Below are 17,819 nucleotides of genomic sequence, written 5' to 3' on the forward strand. Positions count from 1 at the left end.
TTGAGTGCAAACCTCCTTCCATCAGCAAGGGCATTGAAGATGAAACATGACAATGAGCCCAAACATACCGCCCGGGCAACAAAGGAGTGGCTTCGTAAGAAGCATTTCAAGGTCCTGGAGTGGTCTAGCCAGTCTCCAGATCTCAACCCCATAGAAAACCTTTGGAGGGAGTTGAAAGTCCGTGTTGCCCAGCGACAGCCCCAAAACATCACTGCTCTAGAGGAGATCTGCATGGAGGAATGGGCCAACATACCAGCAACAGTGTGTGCCAACCTTGTGAAGACTTACAGGAAACGTTTGACCTTTGTCATTGCCAACAAAGGATATATAACAAAGTATTGAGATGAACTTTTGATATTGACCAAATACTTATTTTCCATCATAATTTGCAAATAAGTTCTTTCCAAATCAGCCAATGTGATTGTTGGATTTTTTTTCTCATTTTGTCTCTCATAGTTGAGGTCTACCTATGATGCCAATTACAGGCCTCTCTCATCTTTTTAAGTGGGAGAACTTGCACAATTGGTGGCTGACTAAATACTTTTTTGCCCCACTGTATATTGAAATTTATAAAAAAAAAAGTGATAGAGTTTAGGAAAAATAGTAGGGGGAGAATAGTGCCAAAGGAACCTTATATTGCTTGATCTCAACTACAGGACTGTTAAAGACTTGATTGTATTTCCGAACTCTCCACTCTCAAACCACTCCTGCACTTACTTTGCAGTATCCTGTTTTATATATACCTGAGTGGAGCTCACACAGCCAAATCAACCATTCACAGAGATTTGTGAATGGAAAGAGTGCAAAGTTCCATCTACACCACAGCAGAGGGACTTAGAGATAAGCAATGGAGCACAAGTGCGGTGATATCACCACACTTGTAGCAAACATATCTCTGTATGAACCTGAGACTGGGATGTAAACAATGCAGACCTTGTTAAAGTCTGAGGGACATTAAATTTGCCCTTTGCTTATAAAGTTTGGAGACTTCTTCTCTAGGGTATAGCATATGGATGCAAATCACAAGACTATACATTTTTTAGCACATTTACTAAGTCGGTAAACAAATACACAGTATTTTAGCTGTGCATTTACTGTAGCTGTATTTAGCATCCAAAGCCCAGCTTTAATACTACAGTGATAATTAATAACTATAATAGAAAATACACAAACTGTAATAGCTGCAAGTTTACTGAAAAAAGATCTGTTCTATAAAGTGATGACTATCAAATGAACTGTTTGGACCAACAGCCACTTCTCCCAACATACTTAATCAATGAGTCATTTAAATGATCTGGAATATTAAAAACTGCAATCAAAACAGGCATCTGTTCAAACCGCTTGGTCACCAAAGCACTAAAACAGTAGGCTTCAGTTGTAAGGTTTAGGAGACTGAATTAAGTGTTAAGCAAAGGGTTTCAGATTTTCTTTCTGCAGCAGACAACTGAGGATGACTCATACTTATGAAATTGATGACATTTAACCTTTGCAGAATGGCTATATTTCAGGCAATTTCTTTAACCCGAAGTAAAATGTAAAATGCAAAATTACAAATTTCTGTTCATTCTATGGACAATGAAGGTCATTTTAACAGAAAAATGTGGCTGTGACTCTATGGTTCTCCACTTGAGTGTGTGATGTCATGCATCTATTTTTGCACTATTGCTATTCATTTCATAGAGTTGCTATAATGGGATTAATGAGACAATGCAAACGTTATAGCACAAGCAAGAAATGTAAAAATATATATATATATATGCTAGAGAGGCAGCTAGCAATGCATACCTGGCATTGTAGTGAAAAATCTGTCAATGGTAGATGAATAATTGCCTTGTATTATTTTCTTCCACTGATGATCTCTGACAATTTGGCATGAAGATTAAATTTCACTTGAAAATGAGTAGCCCTATTTTTTCCCAATTCTCCCAAACCCTGTTACCAATTTCCATATACATGTTCCAATACTTGAGCTAAAACCATATAATCACAGTCAGAATTCACAAACCTGTTTCGATGTGTAGTAGACTTTAGTTAGTCCAGGGCTGCACACAGGGATGTCTTCAAATTGCCAATTCTGATGAAGTAGCACATGGCCTCTAACTCTTTAATCCAAATTAGGAGCCAGAAGTAACTTTTAAATAGCATCTGGATTTTAGTGTTATCCTAATTTGGTATTCACTAAGAGTAGACAAGGCAACTAGGCAAGAAATGTTAGAAGCCCCAAAATATCCATTTAGGAAAATTAAAAGATACATTATCTAGTGGTTGTTAGTTACATTCCTCTGGACTTGTTCTGTAATGTTCAAGACATTTTGTAGCATACCCAAGCCACTTCTTCAGTTCTGTTTAGTGGAAGGAAAATAACCCAGTATTTATGTCCAAACAGAGAGCACCAACAACTTGACTCAATTACCACAGAAAGGTACTGTAGGTGTTATTATTTAAGGACAGAAAATTGTGGAACCACTCTGTACTAGTTACATAATTTCATCTGTGGTGGCAGAAAGGCTTTTAAAAATTTTAATCCTTCGATTTACATTCCTGAACTGGCATGAATTGCGGTCAAAACTTTAATGCAGAGATTTTAGAACAGCATTATAAGTGGAAGACAGAAGGTGCTAAAGTCCCCCACCCCTGGTCAGTGATGGTTATTTCAGTTTTACAAAGATGGCCTTTTCATACCTTTTGCAAGCCAGTTGTCCTCTCTGTCCAAAATGTCCCTTTCCCTTAAAGGATTTGTTTCAACTCTGTGCATCACCTGAGGCTAGTCACTGCAAAAGGTATATGTGGGGGGTTATCCTTGTGCTTGAAATAAGTGGTGTTGAGGCAAAGATCCCACAAGGAAACATACACTATATTGCCAAAAGTATCGGGAAGCCTGCCTTTACACGCAGATGAAGTTTAATGGCAGTCTTGGTCCGTAGGGTTCAATATTGAGTTGGCCCACCCTTTGCAGCTATAACAGCTTCAACTCTTCTGGGAAGGCCGTCCACAAGGTTTAGGAGTCTGTCTTTAGGAATGTTTTACCATTTGTCTAGAAGCGCATTTATGAGGTCAGGCACTAATGTTGGATGAGAAGGCCTGTCTCTCAGTCTTCCGCTCTAATTCATCCCAAAGGTGCTCAAGCGGGTTGAAGTCAGGACTCTGCGCAAGCCAGTCAAGTTCTTCCACCCCAAATGCGCTCATCCATGTCTTTATGGACCTTGCTTTGTGCATCCCACTTGCTGATGTAAGGCTTGGATGCAGCTGCTTGGCCATGGAAACCCATTCCATGAAGCTCTCTATGCACTGTTGCTGTGCTAATCTGAAGGCCACATGAAGGAGGTCTTTAGATATTGACTCTGCAGACAGTTGACAACTTCTGCGCACTTCAGCATGCGCTGACCATGCTCTATCAATTTACGTAGTCTACCAGTTTGTGGCTGAAATGCTGTTGATCCTAATTGCTTCCACTTTGTTAAAATACCACTCACAGTTGATCGTGGAATATTTAGTAGCAAGGAAATCACAGATGGACTTATTGCACAGGTGACAAACTATCACAGTACCACGCTTGAATTTTCTGAGCTCTTGAGAGCAACCCATTCTGTCATAAATGTCTGTAGAAGCAGTCTGCATGTCTAGGTGCTTGATATTATACACCTGTGGTCATGGAGGTGATTGGAACACCTGAATCCAATGATTTGGAGGGGTATCCCAATACTTTTAGCAATATAGTGTGCCTGGCTTGAGTTCTGTTCTACTGTGAGGAGTCTCATTTAGGATGTTTCCTAAAATCAGTGTGGTATATTCCCTAAATCTGAAAAAAATAAGAATATTTCAGCAGAGTAGACAGTTAGTATTCTTTTTTTCAACCAGCGGGTTGAACATAAAAAAAAAAAAAAATCTGACAGGTCCCTGCCTCAACACAAGCGATACTGCTGCAGATATCTCTCCCAATGAGCTATTGTATTCTGTCAGGGGCCTCCCCACCATCAGATTACACAGGTCAGTGTTGCAACCAGCTACCTTTCCATGGGATCAAGGTGGTGATTGTACCTGTTTAGATATAAATGCTGGGATATTTTTCGTACATTAAAAGAACTCTCTCTGTACCGCTGAGCTCCTAAATCCTCTTTTCAGGCACTTTGTCTTTACACACTCACTCCAGAGATGGCTGCATGTCATATCCCCTGTCTAATTTCCTGATGGTGATAATGGTAGACCATGCCTACATCATGTATGTTGAAATGACTACTTGTTGTCTACATTGAAAGCCTGTGTGATAGGGTGACAACGCAGGAGCACAACTGGGAGACAGGGACACAGTACAGTACTCAGACATGAAGTAACTGAACAAAAAGATGCACTGCATAAACCAGGTATTATTTTAATGAAACCAACACATGCTTCGGTATTTGCCACCACTGTACTAATGTGCACTTCTGTGCTGTTCACCCCTGCAGTGATGTGCCTTTCCATTTTCAGCCTGTTCAATGGCCTTGTCCTGACCCAGAATGTGCATGTATGACGTCACTTCTGGGTCCCCGTTGACAGATTTCCCGGCCATCGAGGCTGGGAAAGAATGTAACGCAGTGTGATGTGCACTGCATTACATCCAGAGTCTTTTAGCCCCCGGATGGCTCAGTAAAGAGAACCTATGTGATGAAGAAAAAAAAAAAAAAAATTTGTTAAATAATTAACACAACCCCACTGAAAAAATGTTGAACCTCTCACATTTTCGCATGTACAAACGTAAATGCACACGAGATGCCTACACATGAAAATGTCAATTGCGAGACCCCAGAATGAGATCAATAGCACCAGACCTCCTCTGTAATACTAAATTGATGATGTATAAGGGGCTTTAAAAGTGTTGCCTATAGAAAATATAAGGTACTAAAGTTTGTTGCCATTTCATGAGCACATGCATATTTAAGATTTTACATGTTGGATATCTATTTACTCTGTGCAACCTCATCTTTTAAAATTTTACAAAAATGTGGTAGTTTAATGCCTTTTAATGCCCTAAAATTAACTTGAGTATATTTTTTTTACTGAAATTGTGCACAGCTTTGTGGTACTATTGTTTTGCATAAAAAATTTGAACTACCCCTATTCTATTTTCGAGGGTGTCAGCTTTCAGAAAATATATGTTTTGGGGGTTTTATGTAATCTGTAGGCCTAAAATGATTTTTTTTTTTTAAACGTGTGCAAAAACCGCAAAAAAGGGCTCTGGCAGCAAAAGCATTAAAGGATAAGTTCACCTTTGTGAACTCTGTTACATGTTCTAACAATTTTTAGGGTGGAACATGTAACATGTTCCTGCAACGGCTTGTCGATCTGAGCACTCTGCGGGACAGCAGTACCGGGAGAAGTTCCCTGTACCAGCTGTCACTTTTTGAAAAGAGAGCAGAGTTCTGAGAATGAACCATCTTTGAGTACTGACATCCTTTACGGATGTCGGCTTGGAGTTCTCAGTGAACTACCACAGCGCTGCATGGCACCACCGATTTGCTGATCGCTGGTGCAACGCTTTCCATGCTTCTGCAAAAAAAAAAAAAAGTGTTTTTTTCTTTTAAATACACTTATCCTTTAACGGAGCAGAAACTGGAGCTTTATTTAGCTGTTCAGCAGGTGCTTATACTGAGCACCCAAGTGCTTCCATGTGTGAGGGTAACTTGAAGGAATAAAGGGTATCATGTGATCACTATGCCTGGCAACAGCAAACGCATAACAACAATGTAAACAACCCATCATGAATGGCTTTCCATTCATGAACAGCCTACTTACTGTTGCAATCTGTAATTGGCCCAAATTACTCACATGGTATCATGTGATTAGCTGTAGTCAATCACAGATCACAACCATAAGCAAGCTGTCCATGAATGGTTAAACCCATGGCAGCTAAAACTTTTGCTTATACAATGATCATCACTGTGTAATAAAATTATATATATACACACACATATAGTACAGACAGATACATACAGTTGTGTTCAAAATAATAGCAGTGTGTTGAAAAAAGTGAATAAAGCTCAAAATCCTTCTAATAGCTTTTATTTCCATACACACAAATGCATTGGGAACACTACACATTCTATTCCAAATCAAAACATGAAGAAAAATATATCAAATTTGTGTTGTTCCTCTAAAAAAATTGAAGAAAAGTGGTTAGACTGTTCAAAAAAAATAGCAGTGTTTGTATTCTTCTTTACAAACTCAAACATTCACTATATAAACTGAAAAATGTTTGAAGATTTTGTTTTCCTTTGAATCACTTAATATTTTGTTGTATAACCACTGTTTGACAACTGCTGTACATCTGTGTTGCATGGAGTCAACCAACTTCTGGCACCTGTGAACAGGTATTCAAGCCCAGGATGATTGGACTACATTCCACAGTTCTTCTCTATTTCTTGGTTTTGCCTCAGAAACTGCATTTTTGATGTCACCCCACAAGTTTTCTATTGGATTAAGATCCAGGGATTGGGCTGGCCACTCCATAACGTCAATCTTGTTGGTCTGGAATCAAGATGTTGCACGTTTACTGGTGTGTTTGGGGTTGTTGTCTTGTTGGATCACCCATTTCAAGGGCATTTCCTCTTCAGCATAACCTCTTCAAGTATTCTGATGTATTCAAACTGATCCATGATCCCTGGTATGCGATAAATAGGCCCAACACCGTAGTATGAGAAACATCCCCATATCATGATGCTTACGCAGCCATGCTTCACAGTCTTCACAGTGTACTGTGGCTTGAATTCAGTGTTTGGGGGTCATCTGACAAACTGTCTCCGGCCACTAGACCCAAACAGAACAATCTTACTTTCATCAGTCCACAAAATGTTGCGCCATTTCTCTTTAGGCCAGTCAATGTGCTCTTTGGCAAATTGTAACCTCTTCAGCACAAGTCTTTTTTTCAACAGTGGGACTTTGCGGGGGCTTCTTGCAGATAGCTTGGCTTCACATAGGCGTCTTCTAATTGTAACAGTACTCACAGGTAACTTTAGACCTTCTTTGATCTTCCTGGAGCTGATTGTTGGCTGAGTCCTTGCCATTTTGGCTATTCTTCTATCCATTCGAATGGTAGTTTTTAGCTTTCTTCCACGTCTTTCAAGTTTTGGCTGCCATTTTAAAGCATTTGCGATCATTTTAGCTGAGCAGCCTCTCATTTTCTGCACTTCTTTATATGTTTTCCCCTCTCCAATCAACTTTTTAATCAAGGTACGCGGTTCTTCTGAACAATGTCTGGAACAACCCATTTTCCTCAGAATTTCAGAGAGAAATGCACTGTAACCAGCATGTACAACATTTGCTGCCTTCCTTCCTTAAATAAGGGCAATAATTGCCACCTGTTTTTCAAAGAATGAATGACCTCACTAATAGCACTCCACACTGCTATTATTTTGAACATGCCCCTTTCAATTAGTGATTCAATTACACAGAATCAGCAGCACGCATGTCATGACTGTTGGGTCTGTTGGATTTCTATTACTCTACTACACCTGCTAGTAAATTATTTGCCATGTAGAAATATCATTTCTACCAAAAACAGTGATTGATCAGGTTAGTGATGTCTGACTGCTATTATTTTGAACACAACTGTATGTGAGTATATATATATATATATATATATATATATATATATATATATTTTTTTTTTTTTAATTTAGCATACTGTCACCAGTCAGTATCCCTCATCACCGCCAGACCAGTCACATGAGGACGCTGTATTGCACTGGTGAAAAAAAAAAAAAAAAAATTGGGGGAAAAGAAGTATCTAATTTCTTAATTTCCAAAAAAAGTGACAAAAAAAAAAAAATCACAACTTCAAAAAACTTGCCACGCCTCTTACCAAATGCATCAGACTGTCTACTTTCAAAAAGAGGTCATTTGGGGGGTATTTGTACTGTCTTGGCATTTTGGGGCCTCAAGAAATTATCATGACTGATCAATTGTGAAATATACACACACCATATGTAGAGGATATAACTTTCACACAAACCAGTTAATATATACTTATTAAGATTTTTGTTTTACCAAAGACATGTGGCAGAATACATTTTGGCCTAAATTTATGAGGAAATTTGATTTTATTGGATATGTTTTTATTTATAGAAAGTAGAACATAGTTATTTTCCCAAAATTGGCAGTCTTTGTATGTTTATATAATCAAAAAAAATAAAAAAAAACCCAGTGGTAATCAAATACCACCTAAAGAAAGTTCTATTTGTGTAAAAACAATTATATAAAAAAACTGTAATTTGCATAAAGTGTTGCATGATCGCACAAATCGCTAGTTAAAGTAGCGCAGTGCTGAAAAAAAAAAAAAAAAAAAAAGCTGTGGTCACGAAGGGAGTAAAACGTTCTGGAGCTCAAGTGGTTAAATATGTTTGTCTCTGTAGTACTTCCTTCACTGTGTGTTATGGATGAAGGCAGCAAATAAAATCTCCTTGTGATATGAATGAGTAATCTGGACTAGTAACAACCCAAGTTCCAAAAAAGTTGGAATGCTATGTAATATCTATATAAAAGCACAAATATTTTATTTTATACAGCATCCCAACTTTATTTAAATTCGAGCTGTAAAAACAAATAGGCTGTTGGTGAAATTTCACTTTGCAAAGAATACCACATCATGTGCAAGGATTTTACCATAACGAACACTTTCACCTTCTCCATTGCAAAGTGAACAGTTGTAAATCAACCCCTATGAGTGTAGATCATAACTGGGAACTCTTGAGATCCCACAACCTGGAGCCAAGATATTAAAAGCCAAAAGGTTCGCTGGTAGCCCCTGATAACTCACCTGATTGTTTTGATGGTACTAGATACAGAAAAAGGAAACTAGTAATAGGTATACCATAGAAAAACAATTAAAACATACATTCATCTGAAGCATATTTGGGAGTGCAGCAAGAACAAGTATGTGGGTTCTGAACAATACAGCAGCCATAGACATACAGTCATGGCCGAAATTGTTGGCACCCTTGATATTTTTCCTGAAAATCAAGTATTTCACACAAAAAAGGTATTGCATTAACACGTTTTGCTATACACATGTTTATTCCCTTTGTATGTATTGGAACAAATATAAAACAGAGGCAGAAAAGCAAATATGACATAATGTCACACAAAACCCCAAAAATGGGCTGGACAAAAGTATTGGCACCCTTAACTTAATATTTGGTTGCACACCCTTTGGAAAACATAACTGAAATCAGTCGCTTCCTATAACCATCAATAAGCTTCTGACACCTCTCACCCGGAATTTTGGACCACTCTTCCTTTGCAAACAGCTCCAGGTCTCTCTTATTGGAAGGACACCTTTTCCCAACAGCAATTTTAAGATCTCTCCACAGGTGTTCAATGGGATTTAGATCTGGGCTCATTGCTGGCCACTTCAGAACTCTCCAGCGCTTCTTTGCCATCCATTTCTGAGTGCTTTTTGACGTATGTTTGGGGTCATTGTCCTGCTGGAAGACCCAGGATCTTGGACGCAAACCCAGCTTTCTGACACTGGGCCCTACAGTGCGACCCAAAATCCTTTGGTAATCCTCAGATTTCATGATGCCTTGCACACAGTCAAGGCACCCAGTGCCAGAGGCAGCAAAACAACCCCAAAACATCATTGAACCTCCACCATATTTTACCGTAGGTACTGTGTTTTGTTCTTTGTAGGCCTCATTCCGTTTTCGGTAAACAGTAGAATGATGTGCTTTACCGAAAAGCTCTATCTTGGTCTCATCTGTCCACAAGACGTTTTCCCAGAAGGCTTTTGGCTTACTCAAGTACATTTTGGCAAACTGTAGTCTTGCTTTTTTATGTCTCTGTGTCAGCAGTGGGGTCCTCCTGGGTCTCCTGCCATAGCGTTTCATTTCATTTAAATGTCGACGGATAGTTCGCGCTGACACTGATGCTCCCTGAGCCTGCAGGACAGCTTGAATGTCTTTGGAACATGTTTGGGGCTGCTTATCCACCATCCGGACTATTCTGCGTTGCAATCTTTCATCAATTTTCCTCATCCGTCCACGACCAGGGAGATTAGCTACAGTGCCATGGGTTGCAAACTTCTTGATAATGTTGCGCACTGTGGACAAAGGCAAATCTAGTTCTCTGGAGATGGACTTGTAACCTTGAGATTGTTGATATTTTGCCACAATTTTGGTTCTCAGGTCCTCAGACAGTTCTCGTCTCCTCTTTCTGTTGTCCATGCTTAGTGTGGCACAGACAGACACACAATGCAAAGGTTAAGTGAACGTCTCTCCTTTTTATCTGCTTTCAGGTGTGATTTCTATATTGCCCACACCTGTTACTTGCCCCAGGTGAGTTTACAGGAGCATCACATGCTTGTAACATTCTTATTTATCCGCAGTTGTGAAAGGGTGCCAATACTTTTGTCCAGCCCATTTTTGGAGGTTTGTGTGACATTATGTCGAATTTGCTTTCTTTCCTCCCTTTTTTTGTTTTGTCCCAATACACACAAAGGGAATAAACATGTGTATAGCAAAACATGTGTTAATGCAATACGTTTCGTGAGAAATACATGATTTCCTGGAGAAATATCAAGGGTGCCAACAATTTCGGCCATGACTGTATGTACAGAATCTCAAACTGGTACTTTATGAGCCACTCCTCTTTATGTCACGCAACAGTCCTGTCACTGCTATAAATGCCAGTGACAGAATAACGAAGGCTCTATTCACACTAGGGCATTTTGAATAGTGGGCAGGAACGTCGCAATTCTGGACACAATTTCAAAACACTGCTAAAAATCACAAACCTTGTGTTCGGGTGCCATTCATTTTAATAACACCTGAAAACTCAGTGCAGTTCTGCCACAGCTGTTGCGCAAAAACAATTGTGCTGAAATCCGCATCGTGTGAAGCATGTCACCCATAAGAAGTTTCTGAATTTCTTTTGGGCAAAACAGTGTAGTTTGAGGCAACTGCAGCGCGATTTTCACGCGACAACTGTGGCACAACCACATTTAGTTTTCGGGTGTCATTAAAACGAATGGCAGGTGAACACACGGTTCTACGATTTGTCATTTTAGCACAGCATTTTGAAATTTCAAAATGCAGTAGTATAAATGGGGCCTAACAGACCACTTGCTTTTATTTACCCAGTTCCCCAGGGTGTCCATGGAAGTCCTCCCAGAACCACGCCCCCTGGGGCACACACTGGGCACGGTCTGTGATTGCTGTGTCCTTTGGACACAGCTGATCAAGGTAAAGGGCCAATCAGAGCAACCTACTACCATGTGATCAGCTGGGTCCAATCACAGTGTAAACGGGAAATGAGGGTTATGGGCAGTCCTCTCCGCTTGCCAACAGCACATAAGAGATCTACATTGATCATCAGGGCCCTGATGATCAGTGTAGCCCCATCAGTGCAGGTGAAGGAGAAAAATCACTTATTTACAAAACTTTATAACGGAAACTAAGAAACCTCCCCCCTTTGGTCTTTTTTCATTTGTTTAGCAAAAAAATAAAAACCACAGTGGTGATTAAATACCACCAAAATAAAGCTCTATTTATCTAAAAAAAAAAAAAAGATAAAAATTGTTTGTGTGGTTACTGCAGCACCCCCTTGCTGTTTCAAAATGTTGCTGCCCCCTTGCTTCCAGCTAAGAAATACTATTGCTGGCAATCGTATTTTCCAAGGAGTTCTCAATAATAATAATAATAATAATAATAAAAACACACAGCAGTATTGTAGCCACAAATATTACATCTAGGTTTCTCCTTAGGGGCACCAGATATAACCACACCCACAGTTTTTAAGGAACGGAGTTCAATGCAATTCAGAATATTTCTGATAACCCTCAAGTCCTACAATGCGATGTTGAATAGCATTACAGTTTTTTTCCCCAACTTGTTTGTAAAGCTTATGTGCAGCGCAGAGCAATGCATTACATTGTGGCAGACCAATGTGCAAAAATGCAACATGTCCTACACTTTTTCCAACACATCATGGTATTGTGAACTGAAGCCATAGGGCATAAAGCAAATTTGCCTTGTTCGTGCATTAAAGGTTATGCTGCCCAACAGTGCCAGTGTGAAATAATGCCTCAATAGGACTAAGCATGGCAATCGTCCACCCAACCATAATCTCAAACAGTCATCCTTCCTTGATTCCATAAACTAGTAAAAGGTTTATTCAGTTAGGAATTCAGAAAGGAAGATTATTAGACTGGCAAGTGTGAAATCCAAAGAAAGAACAAGCGTGTTAAAAACAGAAGCCGCGGCACCATTGTTATTTGATTGAGGTTTATAATGTCATTCACTTTATGATTTTCAAGTGGGAATGATGCACAGAAATCTGAACATGTATTTGAACTGGAAGTGAATCTTTTCACATACCAAATATCTCATTTTACCCAGTTATTACAATGTCAGTTCTATAAAACTGATTATTTGCACAGGAAGTCCTCTTAGTTTAAATTAGAGCCTAAGTGAACCCATTTAAATCAGCTTGATTCATTCAAGGTGCATCAAAACAAAAAGGTGTACAAGTCCTACAGCATGATTTCTTTAGGCCAAATCCTAGGTTGAAAAGCCTGTTATTGTCCAGTTTTCTGTAGAGAAGCAGTGGTCTCTTTGCAGAGGTCCAGCACTCTCTGGGCGAGTAAAAGCTAAAGCTCTATAATTAGCAGAAAGCATGAGCTTTACATATTGGTCATTTTTAGCTGTGGTTAAACAAGGGTGTATCAGACCCCTGCAGAGAGGCCACTGTTTTCAGACAGAGAGCAAAGTCTACAGCATGGCAGGAGGCAGGCTTTTCTACTCAGGCTGTTGCTACTTTCTAAAGCGAAACATGCCCTTAGTTTTGATGTGCCTTGAATGTATTTAACAGATTTAAATTAAAGGTTTAAAATGTTATTCATGTAGATGGGTTCTGCCACATTAATTGCTCAACCGGAAAAAAAAAAATTTACTTTTATCTGAAACATGGTATTAAAGTAGTTTTAAAAGGCAAAAATACTTTTTTTTTACCTTATTGGATTTCCTGAATTAAGGTAAAAAAAAAAAAAAAAAAGTCAAAAGCAGAACCCCCAAGGCCCCCCCTAAGGACTTATCAAAATCCATGCTAGATCCAGAGTTGTTCTGTCTGCATCACCTCTTCTCCCCCTTCTCACAGGAGTTGGCTAAGAGCAGTGGGAGCCACCGGATCCTGCTACTGTCAGTCAAATCCTGTGAGGAGGGAGATATTGGTGGGGGGGGGGGGGGGGGGGATAGAGCCATGCTGTATGTACATCAGCCCACACATCTGCCTCATGACAAGCACTTGCTCTGGAGACAGACTCAGAAGAGGAAGAACAAAGAGTGTAGACCCCAGAAGAAAGAGGTTTGGGGCTGCTCTGTGCAATACTATTGCACAGAGCAGGTAAGTGCAATCTGTATTTTTTATTTTAAAACAGATTTACAAATCACTTTAATACATCTCTACCAATTACAGTATAACATCTGGAACCCAAATGGAAAAACCTCACATTGTATAAGTAATGTATATATACAGAGCAAAACAATGAAGTTGTATATCAATGCAAAAACAAGGTCTTCAGGGTTTTAAGAACATCTTTATAATAAAAACTCACAGTAGCTACTTCATAACTCACTTTTGTTTCAAGATAAGGCACATAGGGCCCAAAATGTAACATGCTGGAATAGTCCCCTTCTGCCTTTCAGCAGAAACATCCAAGTTCATACAGTTCAATGCAAGGTAAAAGTTGAAGATCTAGATCTCATGTTTGCGATTTGGATACTTCTTTAGCAATTTGTTTACTTTATCTGCTGGAAGCAGGCCTGCTGGAACTTCTTCATGCGAACCCGCATTTCGATCAGCCTGCAAAAATTTGGAACAAAGTTATTAGAAATATAGTGGAAGAAATTGTGATACATTGTATTGTAATTCATTAATTCAAGGACTACAAAATGCTGTTGAATTAGTCATGATGTATGGTTTTATTCTTGCTGTCATACAAAGAAATTTGTGATTTTCATGTATTTCTTTGACAGTTATGTTCTTACAATGATCTACAATGTGCTTCTAAAAAAGTCACAGCTACATACATAAAATATTGAGGTTGTTGAGATTCCTTTGGGATATTGGCACGTTTAAAGTGATACTAAAGGTTTAGCTTTAAAAAAAAAAAAAAAAAAAAAAAAGTCATATTTACCTGCTCTGAATAATGGTTTTGCAAAGAACAGCCCCAATCCTCTTCTCGGGTCCCCTGCTGGTGTTCTTAGCCCCTTTCCCCTGCTGAGTGCACCCAGAGCAAGCTTTGCTCACTCCTGAGTGGTCTGTGTATGTTCATAAGACACGTCCCCTCCCCCTGTTCCCTCACTGGCTGTAAAAGACAGCAGCCAATGTCTCCTGCTGCAGTGTCTCAGGAGGCAGAGACCTGGGAGAGCCGCTGCTCTTGTGCGCAAAGCTGGATCGGGACCAGGTTCGGTTAAGTATTGGGGGGGGGGGGGGTGAAAAAGGAGCTGCACACTGAAGGTTTTTACCTTCATGGAGGATGCATGAAGGTTAAAAAACCTTCAGCCTTTACAACCACTTTAGGCATGTAGCAATCCACTGATTATATGAGTTTATGCTACATATCTGTTTACATGTCAGAGGAAGAACAGGACTGAGAGCTGCAGGTCTCAGACACCAATTCTTCGGTGATGTTTCTGGTCCCCTGTTCTCCTGGCCATTCACAAAATGAAGCTTGGGACTGTATATATTGTGAATGGCCTGGAGGACAGGGATGTAGAGACAATGCTGGTGTCTGAGACCTGCAGCTCTCAGTTTTGTTCTTCCTCTGGCATGTAGAGTGTGCTGGAAGCAGAGTGGGGGCTGAGGTTGCTTTTGTGGGAACTGAATCTAGAATTGCTTTACGGGGGGGTAATGTTATTGTGCTCGCAGCTGGGCTTTATATCCCCTGTCAAGTTTTAATTGCGGTCTTTGTTTCTATTGGGGACACTTCTCCTTATTTAAAACCACCCCAAGTTGAAAAGCACAGACAAAAACACATTTTAGTTCAATGAGAGGAATGCTGAGAACTTCTAGGTTTTTAAGACTTTCTGTGCCTTCCTGTATTAATGCCAACCACATCCTCATTTTCCTGTACTGGTGTCACAGAGACAAAGTAGGAAATACTCTCCAAGGGAAGACAGACAAATAAAAAAAAATATATATTTTTAGTACGTGGTTTAACGCAGAATATTTTTTTCTAAGTCTTTGGATAGACTTAGAAGCACATACTGTACGTCTGTCAAACTGTTATTTCAGACCATGACTCTGTTGGGGAGATTTCACCTCACTTCCTGTCCTTCTGATAGAAAGATGTTCTAATCCCTCCCAATGTTACTGAAAAATGGCAACATTTTTAGACAGCAAAACATGGCAGAGGTTCTATCATTTCCCTGCTCTGTACAAAGCTGGAGTTGGGTTTAGAGCATATATATAACTAAAACATTTTTCTTTAGTCTCAGAGTACGGAACAGTAAGAAGCCTATCAAGTTGTGTCCCTTCTGGGTAGATCTGCCCTCTCCATTTGCTCTGGTGATCATGGTCACTGGGACAGAAAACAATGGAAAGCCTAATTTTTGCGGCCAATAACACAATAAAATATTTAGGAACAAAAGGCAAAAAAATTTGAGTCAATATAAAGTTAAAAAACATATGCAGAAAATAAACTATGTACCTGTGCTTGTGCCACACACTTGTAAAAAATATTGATTTCATTAGAACAGATTTTGTCACTGAAAGTATTTTCTTTCCAGCATGCCATCAATACTGCCATCTCACTTAGACAGGATGCCTCTGTGTGACAGAAGACAAAATTAAATCACAGACACATTACACACTCCTGTACCTACAACCCTGTAGCTGTAAATCTGCAGTGCGAGATGTAAGGCACTGTGCCTCTGACTGCGGGTCTCAGAAGATCTGGAGAGATTTGGTGAGGTCACTCATGTACTGCTCACAGTTTTCCTTTAGCCCTGGTTCACATATATGCGGCCGTGAGGGCCGCGTTTTGCGCAGGCATGAGAGCAGCATTTGAATGGACTCCCATGCCCAGTGACACGCAGGGAAGAAGTCCCTGCACTTATTTTGGAAAATGCAAAAAACAAACCTCGGTTCCCAGTACAGTTGCATTTTCCAGTGCGTGCAGTGTGCCCATTAGAACTAATGCCACCCGGCCACGGGTCCGCATTTCTCTGTGCGGCTGCACGGATTTTCGTGCAGATGCGCAGCAGCACCACCTGCACATATGAACCAAGCTTGAACGGTATATTCACACATGCAAATGCACCCAGGTTGTGATTAGATGGGAGTATCCCAGTGGGGGTTACTGAGATTAGCAGCCCCACTGAAAGTAATGGGAAACTGCCAGCTGGCATAGCTAATCTCGCCCTCACCGCTCACGCAGCAATCACATGCAAACGATTGGCCCTAGACACAACTTCTCACATCCAGGGACGATCACTGGGGGGTGGAGGGCGGACGACGCGGTGGCACGTACACAGATGGGGGGTGGAGGGCGGACGGCGCGGTGGCACGTACACAGATGGGGGGTGGAGGGCGGACGGCGCGGTGGCACGTACACAGATGGGGGGGTGGAGGGCGGACGGCGCGGTGGCACGTACACAGATGGGGGGGTGGAGGGCGGACGGCGCGGTGGCACGTACACAGATGGGGGGGTGGAGGGCGGACGGCGCGGTGGCACGTACACAGATGGGGGGGTGGAGGGCGGACGGCGCGGTGGCACGTACACAGATGGGGGGGTGGAGGGCGGACGGCGCGGTGGCACGTACACAGATGGGGGGGTGGAGGGCGGACGGCGCGGTGGCACGTACACAGATGGGGGGGTGGAGGGCGGACGGCGCGGTGGCACGTACACAGATGGGGGGGTGGAGGGCGGACGGCGCGGTGGCACGTACACAGATGGGGGGGTGGAGGACGGACGGCGCGGTGGCACGTACACAGATGGGGGGGTGGAGGGCGGACGGCGCGGTGGCACGTACACAGATGGGGGGGTGGAGGGCGGACGGCGCGGTGGCACGTACACAGATGGGGGGGTGGAGGGCGGACGGCGCGGTGGCACGTACACAGATGGGGGGTGGAGGGCGGACGGCGCGGTGGCACGTACACAGATGGGGGGTGGAGGGCGGACGGGGCGGTGGCACGTACACAGATGGGGGGTGGAGGGCGGACGGGGCGGTGGCACGTACACAGATGGGGGGTGGAGGGCGGACGGGGCGGTGGCACGTACACAGATGGGGGGTGGAGGGCGGACGGGGCGGTGGCACGTACACAGATGGGGGGTGGAGGGCGGACGGTGCGGTCACATGTACACAGATGGGGGTGTAGGGCGGACGGTGCGGTCGCACATATGCAATGTGATGTCTGGACATTACTCCGTGTCATAATGCAGACAGTGTCCCCTCTCACCTGCTATCTTCGCCTTCCGGTTGGACACCCTATCCGTGAGCTCCAGCGGCTTTTTGGGGACCAGAATCGGCTTCCCAAACCTCCGGCTCAGAAGTCTGGCCACCTTGGCCTGCATTATAACCCCCTCCGCCGCCATGACAGTCAAGGACACCGCGGAGGCTTATGGGACGGGAAGCTGTAAAGCTCCGAGACGGGAGACGCCCACCAACTCTTTGACGTCATCGCCGCTCATCTCATATCAGATTGTGAATGGTAATCCCGGAATCTGCATCCATAGAGGATAAACCGGAGTTATGCGTGTGCAGTGTTCGGTAGAGCGCCCTCTGCTGACAGCGAAACTACCCTCATTGTAGACCTACACACATACCAAAGTACCTGGAGGATAGCCG

The 17,819-nt window shown here is 42.0% G+C and overlaps 1 protein-coding gene across 2 annotated transcripts; it reads right to left on the reverse strand.

Moving 5' to 3' along the window:
* Window positions 1–4,353: 4,353 nt before the first annotated feature.
* CHCHD1 (coiled-coil-helix-coiled-coil-helix domain containing 1) lies at window positions 4,354–17,613 on the reverse strand. Of its 2 annotated transcripts, XR_016313158.1 has the most exons (4): window positions 17,431–17,613; window positions 15,680–15,798; window positions 13,604–13,830; window positions 4,354–4,637 (listed from the first exon to the last, which is right to left on the reverse strand). XR_016313158.1 is itself a non-coding variant. In XM_089680188.1 (3 exons), exons 1-3 carry the CDS (start codon window positions 17,564–17,566, stop codon window positions 13,723–13,725), a joined length of 363 nt encoding a protein of 120 aa, XP_089536314.1. In that variant the 5' UTR covers window positions 17,567–17,613; the 3' UTR covers window positions 13,545–13,722. The 2 variants fall into 2 exon arrangements, 1 of the variants encoding a protein (XP_089536314.1); XM_089680188.1 differs by lacking the exon at window positions 4,354–4,637 and having other exon boundaries at window positions 13,545–13,830.
* Between the last annotated feature and the right edge of the window lie 206 nt (window positions 17,614–17,819).

Source organism: Staurois parvus, unplaced genomic scaffold (assembly GCF_062004578.1).
Source record: "Staurois parvus isolate SC_StPar_1 unplaced genomic scaffold, SC_StPar_1.0 ptg000236l, whole genome shotgun sequence".
NCBI classification, from domain to species: Eukaryota; Metazoa; Chordata; class Amphibia; order Anura; family Ranidae; genus Staurois; species Staurois parvus.

Excerpts from the sequence above, each read along its gene's own strand:
- CHCHD1 (XM_089680188.1), bottom strand. The coding sequence starts at position 17,566 with ATGGCGGCGGAGGGGGTTATAATGCAGGCCAAGGTGGCCAGACTTCTG. Across the intron at positions 15,799-17,430 it reads CCGGAAGGCGAAGATAGCAG|AGGCATCCTGTCTAAGTGAG; the intron begins GTGAGAGGGGAC and ends TCTGTCACACAG. Across the intron at positions 13,831-15,679 it reads AGTGTGTGGCACAAGCACAG|GCTGATCGAAATGCGGGTTC; the intron begins GTACATAGTTTA and ends AAATTTTTGCAG.